General features: G+C 39.3%; 1 protein-coding gene across 1 annotated transcript; it reads right to left on the bottom strand.

Moving 5' to 3' along the window:
- Positions 1 to 755: 755 nt before the first annotated feature.
- On the bottom strand, positions 756 to 1,742 carry LOC117488570 (E3 ubiquitin-protein ligase RNF186-like). The gene has a single exon (XM_034137562.1). The coding sequence runs from the start codon at positions 1,740 to 1,742 to the stop codon at positions 1,095 to 1,097; it is 648 nt and encodes a 215-aa protein (XP_033993453.1). The 3' UTR covers positions 756 to 1,094.
- Positions 1,743 to 8,096: the final 6,354 nt, after the last annotated feature.

The raw sequence follows: 8,096 nt of genomic DNA, 5'->3' as shown, positions 1-8,096 counted from the left end.
GGAGGTCATCTGCATCTATTGTTTAAATACTTTACAACACTACTTATTTTGGCCCCATACCCCAAAGTTATTTCTCTCATCTTGTGAAGCCTCATGTCCCCTCAGGGTCATTGGCCCAGGATCCCCTGCTGATCTGCTCCTCTGCAGGGAGTCAGTGTAATCACATAGAGGCAGTTATGGGGTTAGCAGGTTCTGTCATTGGCACAAGAGGTCATGTTATTAATAATGCTGGTGGCACAATGAAATTATAATAAATCAGTTACATAGCAACACGTTGACACCAACGTACAGTACACCTGCTTGTACAGAAGCTTCCAAGCACCCTATATGAAGTCTGTTGTGTAAATAATCTTAGTGCAGGGAAACAAGTGTGGGAGGAGATGAGCAAGACAGTGTCTGCTAATGTTGCCATTAGCAAGACAAGTCAAAGTGCTCTTTCTGTGATTTTAAGCCTTTAGCATAAGCATTTGTCATGACACGCCTGAGCACATGATCACAGTTGCATTTTACTGAAACCAGCAATAACTTAAGGCTAATGGGCATTTCCTTAAATGGGGTCCAAATAACAAATATTGAGGTTAATCCAAGGTGCATCCTGTGAAAGGAAAGCTGTAAGAAGGCAGAGAATCTTAACACATAACATCCAAATGATTGTATTGTATTGTACTTTTACTCTGTATGCTATATTAGTAGATACTGTAGTATTGCTTCTTTAATGATGCTCATACAACAATCCGTTTGAATCAAAATAGGTATTGTTTTGTAAGAGACATAATTTATAAATTAATTACAAAAAGCACATGTACCTTATAACTTTAACAATAACTCAAGTGCCCCAGTAAGTCAAGAGAGTGTGACAGTGAACCAGCATGCACAACACCATAACCCTGAAACACAAACAGCTAAATGGAATCCAGCCAACAATCATTTTCATTTTAACACCTATCCTTTTCCAAATTCAAGTCATTCATCCTTCACAAACACTGAAGCATCTATATATCATATGGGCACCTAAGCACACTGAAATAAATAAACACATTTCCCTTTAATTATACTAATCTGGCTAATGTCAGATTTGCAGCCAGATGATCACATCACATTATAGTGAGGAAACTGCTGGCTTCAGTTTCAGGTCTGTACTTCAACATGCACATTAACCAAGTGAGGATGAGTGAAAATGGGGCTAGGACACTGGCAACAAACAGACAGATAGGGCCGACGGGCCACGACGTGTGATTGAAGTTATGCACAAAGATGAGCCCCAGAAATAAGAGCACCACCATGGACATGAAAGAAAAGATGGCGCACACGCAGCCGGTCATGAACGCAATTTGTTTGCAAGTCTGACAGCTGGCGTTGCTCTCCTGGGAGGTGGCTGAATACGCGGCTGAATCTGTCTGGACATCTGTGAAGGATGAGTCCAAGGGCTCGTGATTTTTAAGCGGGAGCGACTGAGTCAACTCGCTGTTGTCGGGGAGGTTGTGCACACGGTACTCCGGCACCGGAGTTCGGTGGCGACACACGGGGCAGCCGATTCTCCATCCACGACCCCCACGGAGGTGCAGAGCGTCGAGGCACTCATGGCAGAAGGTGTGGGAGCAGGCCAGCAGTTTGGGAGTGTGGCGGCCCAGGTCGAAGTAGTTGTAGCATATTTTGCACTCGTATTCCTCGCTAGGGAACGAGTCGGTCACGTCAGGCGGAGCTGAGCCACACTCACCTCCTGTAACGACCGCCTCCGCCATGTTCCCGTAGAATAGGGCTACCGAAACAGCATTATTTCACGAAGATACATTTGAATAAACAAGCACAATCATACTGTACAGTATTTCCTGGTTGGAAGATGGCCGTATTTCGATAAAACGTTTTCATGTGAGAAATATTATCTCTGCATGTCCTATGAGTCAGTCCAGTCGTCTGTCGTTGGTCTACCCGGTTGTGTCCAAGTCCGATCACAGACTTGTTGCGTAACCGGCCCGGGGCACAACCCGTGGGCAGGGACAGACTATGGGCCTCATTGGGATCATATTACCAGAACTAAACCCCGTTTACCATAAAATCATCCAGGCGGCAAACGTGTTCAAATTGACTTTCCAATATGGTCTGTGTCACCTGGTTCATTTGTCACAAGTGTGGGTCATGTGTATACGGTGGATTAAATAGCCCTATTTAACCGTATAATTAGAATGTAGTGCCTGCAGCGACAATAGACAGCACCTTTCGTTTGTCCCGTAGGCATTTCAGCACCACATGCAGTGGACAGCGCCGAGTAGTGCAATCAGCAGTGACACCCTGAGCTGCAGCTAAATATTCTAGAAATAAGTCATATTGTTTGAAGTGCTGTTATTTAACTTACAAGATGAAGCACATCATATTTGCTAATGGTCTTTTGCTGTCCCAAATGCTGCCCCATTTTCTCCACACTTTAAAACTCCCTGTCTTTACAACCACTCTTAATATGACCAGTTAAAACTTGATTTTGAATCTAAAAACACTATCTGACCACCATACGCATACTTTTTTATGTCAACATTTTGATTACATTTTTCAAGATGGATTAAACCCTGCAGGCTCAGGTTGCCCTTACCTTGGGCCAGATACACCTGTATATCACTTTTTAATGACTGTACAAAGTGTTGACAACCCCTGCAGCATCCATACCATAACTAAACAACTGTCAAATGTCATCTATGGTTTCGTGGTCCATAGAAATGCACTTGGAAATGAAAGCAGAAATAATTTTATAAATTGATTCCCCTGCTGGAAAATCAATTCATTTGGGGGATTGAATGTCAAGTGTTAACTCTTCTCGTCCGACTTCCTCTCCTCTTGTTTGTTTTAAAACCTTGTCTGCTTAACAGAAAGTATATTGTACAGCCTAATTTCTATTTGATAAAAAAAAGATCAACTGCTGTAATTGCATCACCTCGCCACACATGATAGCACGCAGTGAGATCTATATAAAGTGAAGTTATGTCTTTCAAGATTTTTTAGAATAGAGATATATGTCCCTGTAAAATGATGTTGGTGGGTCTCATGGTGTCAGACAGAGCTTTATGGTATTTCTCCGAGAACATGTGCCCTCTTGTGGATGAATGTATGCATGCCTGTTTGTGCAAAAAGAATATAGGGCTGCTAAGTAGCATATTGTGTCTAACTGGATTACGGTCTCATACAATTACATGCAATAATGACATTTAACGTTGTAGTAACTGTAATGAGTTACAGTTATTTAAAGTAGTAATCCGATTAATAATGCTTTTGAAAGCACTTGTTCAATTAGACCTGCTTTAAAGCACGTTAGGATTATAAAAAGATAATAGGTGTGATAGAAGACAAGTTATCATAAATTAATCATGGGATGAATGATTGTTGTTGTTTTACTATGCAAATATGTACGTTTCAGTAAAATAATGTTAAATATAGTCCAGAAATGTTTACATGAAAGAAGTAAAATAATGTGAAAACAGTACAGTTTGCATAGAACCCAATTATGTTCTAAAAACAAAACTTATATGACATCAAATGTTGGATCCCTGTATGTTGCGTGATGGCAAACTGCAAACATTGAAAGCAAAGGGCAGCCTTGTGTTTTACATGTTTTGGTAATTTCCAAGCAAAAATAATGTGCATAATATACAGCCAATTGAAAATCACCTATCATACAATATGTTTCACAGTTGCAAATTGACTCACAACATAACCTTGTACTGGATATGTCATAATCTAAAAATATATTATTGCTTTATATCAGAATGCATCCAGTTTCTTTTGGGAAGTGTGAAATCCACTTCATGGGGTTGTCCCAACACAATATACAATGTCTTCCTTGCCTCTCTCTCTCTCTCACACACACACACACACACACACACACACACACACACACACACACACACACACACACACACACACACACACACACACACACACACACACACACACACACACACACACACACACACACACACACACACTCACTATTTTCCATCCTCGCTAGCGGAACTATTAAAGTAACCCTACATCCCCAGAGGCTGTATGTTAACAAATGCTCTCCTTCTCTTTTCTCTCTCTCACCTGGGTGCACCTTTTGGCTCTTTGTTATGATAACCGCACTCAGTTTGACTTCCCACTGAATTGTTGTGGGCTGTATGTATTTGATAAGATCAAACACATGAGAAAAACAGTGCCTCTTTTGGAGATAGCTTGTAACAGAAACATCCTAAGGATAGTAATCACAGAGTGGATTTCCTTCTTCTGCAGATGCAATGTTTTCTGAGATGCTTATCTAAATGTCAGCCTGGCCATTCTTCTAATCTGTTTCTCATACTTCACACAATGTCCGCTCTGTAGTCTTTGTGATGCAAAGCTCTTTTGAATTGTCACTGAACTGCTGCAGGCTCATAAAGACAAAACATCAAACATAAATGATGATATATCACAAACACTAAAACTATAACATCAGATGCGATCCAATTCATTTTAAAGGGAATTATAACCGCACTTCATGGTCATTTCTATCCAATGTTAACATAGGACATAGTGTGTTGCCTCAAATTAGAATTGAATGCAGGAATCATTTACATTAAAATAAATAATGGAAAACCCTATGGACTGTGGACTTTATTTCAACAAATACATTTTTACCACATCTTTAGTTTAGGAGCTGTGTCTGCATGCCATGTGACCAAAAAATATTCAAGCACTTTTAAAAAATACATGAATCTGTATTTAGAATATTGCATAGAGAAACTGGCATAAGTAATCAAACTCTTTGTCGAATCCTCAACTATAATTAGACCATTGTGGGTGAGAACTAGAAACATTATAGCGCATTATTCAAAATTCCCTCACAGCAGTGGCATGATTCTCTGAAGACTAATAAAGGTTAGGCACACGCTGTTTTACAACTAGCTGTTATTTCAACGTACTAAAACCTCTATAAAAACCCAATGAATAATGCAAATCAGGGTTATCCACTCAAGGTATCTGTCTTTCTGCTTGTGACAGTAGGCTAGAGTGTCAACAGTGTGTATGTTACATGAAGGAATGCATGACTGACTATTTTAATTGTGAGAATGAATTGAAGCTTCTTCATTTAGAAGTTTATTCCCTCTGGTTTATGGTTAGATAATCACTGTGATGATCTGATTCATTTTATCTATTTTTGATCTGATGGTTAATCATGAAGACTGAGCAGTATTGTAAGTTTCTCTGGAGAGAATGGAGATTTTTCCAGTGCTCTAAATAGGCCTAAGTCTGACGCACTGTAGGAACTTATCGCTATGGCCTCAGCCAAGATCAAAACTGCCTATGGGTTATCGGGCTATTTGACGACGTTATCTTTATTGGATGCAGAGCTAGTTATTCTGGGATTTTGATGTGTACAATTTCCGAAAAATACAGCCTGGAAAGCCCATGGCCCTATTCTGTGCGTGGGCCTAGTAATTTTAACACACTATTTATTTTCGGGGCCATTTTGTTCCTTTATTTTTTTATGCATTTTGTTCACCACCACAGCACATTTCTGCTCAGCTTACCCCCCACTAATTGATTTGACATGGTAGATCCAATATCCTTTTCATGATAGTCAAACTTTAGTATGATAACTTTCTTTCCCCCTCCCAATTCCTTCTTTTATGGACATATAATGTTTCCACATGTTCCAGGTCCACTACACCATTTTTTCACTAAGTCTTACAGGAGGAATACAAAATACACTAAGCAACATGCTGTGGGATACTGCACTGAAAGGAACAGAAGGGTGACTATAACGTTAGGTTAATAGTAACAATAATTTCAAAAAAGCTTAACAAATCTTATGTTACAACTCTTATCCCCCATGGGAAAATGCTGTTTTTTTAATTACTTTTTTACTGTCACAACAGAAGCACCAAACAACTGGTTTTGCTTATTCATATTTTCACTTAAGGTCCCATTCATTCTCTACATAAGGTTGTGACAATATTTTTTCTTTATCATTGTTATGTTTAGACAATATCTTAAGGTGATCAATTAATTGCCTGCCAGAATGATGCATCAGTTTGTCTAAAGAGGTCATGACCGACCAGTCACTCATGGTATGCAGGTTGTGGAGGCCTCTAAACAGAATCAGGCAGTATTATGGTCTTATTCCTGGGGGGAAAGGAATAAAATGTATCGGTCTATTAAACACGCCTAATTATCATAATTATCACAACTCTACAAGCTTCAGAAAAGTCAAATGATCCCTCATGTGGTTCTATGTCTATAATCGACCATTTGCACGGATGTGTTACAGCGCCGTGTGGCTGAGCCACGGGTCCGCGCAGCACCTATTGTTACATTCAAACAACTATTAGAAGACTGTGCAGAGCTTTTGCGTGGGGTGTGGTGGAACTCGTGAAAAAAATAGATCCTCCTTTGCACGCTGGGAATCCCCCGCATCCACACAATATTTCTCTCCTGGCCTCCATTGTGAGTGCTGTCTGTCTTCAGTAGCGAAAACCTTATTACGTCCTTTATCCTGGTGATTAAATAAAAACGAGCCAGTTCCTCTTTTCAAAGTTTTTATTCCCCAAATGTATTTTTTGACATAAAATAAAAATAACATCGTATGCAAATCAATTATAAAAACTGAAAGAGTTTGCATCATAAACCCCGTGTTATTAGTGGCGTAGCTATTTACAAAGTGACACAATACAAAGCTTTTGAGAAAAGAGTTATAGACTGATGCACCATGTGGACTCCATTGGGTGCAGAATCTCATTTGTTGCAATTAAAACGAAGTGGTGTTGGCTTCTAATGATCACAATGTAATGTTAATTATTATTATTATTAATAATAATAATAATAATAATAATAATAATAACAACAAACAGGATGTCATACTTTGTTCCTTTCAAATAATTGTTAAGTGTTGTCTTTATAATATTCCCTGTTTAAGTTATTATAATGTAGGTCGATGGGTAACATTTCCCCACGTGCTGCATATCTTTCTACTCAGAATTGAGAGCCCAGAGCGAGCACCTGCGGTGCACTACACCGTCATAAGTATCCTACTCGGTAGCTTTTTAACATGTCAAATAAAATCTCCACGCTCATAATATACAGTGATAATACCCCATATTTTTTATAAGCATAACTCAATGCGTAAACAATATGTAGTTTTGAATTAATTCATTGCATTTGTCAGTTTTCAAGGTGTTTATAACAATAATAATAAAAAGTTAAACACTGATAGGCTAAAAACAAACAAAAAATGAAACAACTGCATCTGTTTTAATATTTTACCAGATCGAAAAACAATAATTAATTTTCTTAATATGTTTAAGTATGGAAATGTAAAATATGCACCAATCTGTGTACATGTGTGTTGGGAAGTCTTGTATAAAGTTTGATAATCTTTGTATTCCGTGCAACGTTTAATAAATAGCTATAAGCTAAAAATACATTATTTATTAATTATTTATATACTTCAAGTATAGGCTTAATCATTCGGCACTCTTTTGTTTACTGTTTGGTACAACACTAAACGTTCTTGTAATAAACACCCAGTGTCCAGACACACGAGCATAATACAGATTTCCGGAAAATAAATCAGATATATATCCGTACAGGTAATTCCTTGCTTTTAATAAAAGTTGTGCAGTTGGTACAACCTTTCTTGCAGAAGCTTGTGACACAAACTGAACTCGTGAGGTCAATACAGACAGAAGGGAACTCGTGCTGTCCAATCACAGAGCTCCCCCAGCCCCTGAACGTCCGGGTCTTCGACCAATCGGGAGGCGCAGCGCGGAGTCGGAGGGGACAGCCACCACAGATAAAATGTTTGACTTCCATCCATCCTCTCAAAGCATCCCCTATATCCCCGCAGGACTGTTAGCGACCTGCACTCTGATTTACACTCTCACCTTAGCCCACTCCGGCCTCTGGATACCAGTCAGCCACACTGAGGGGGCTCCACTGTTTGTCTTGTTGAGGCAACCTGTTACTCGAGGAAACGCAGGCTGCATCGCGTCTGTAGAGAAGGCGAAATATTACAACAAACAAAAGGGTATTTGGTGGGATTAAAAGCGACACACAAAGGCAGCTTCGTGTTACCTGACAGAAAGTCAGGAATC

This window comes from Trematomus bernacchii, unplaced genomic scaffold (assembly GCF_902827165.1).
Source record: "Trematomus bernacchii unplaced genomic scaffold, fTreBer1.1, whole genome shotgun sequence".
Classification (NCBI taxonomy): domain Eukaryota; kingdom Metazoa; phylum Chordata; class Actinopteri; order Perciformes; family Nototheniidae; genus Trematomus; species Trematomus bernacchii.
This window is presented reverse-complemented; position numbering and strand designations above follow the sequence as displayed.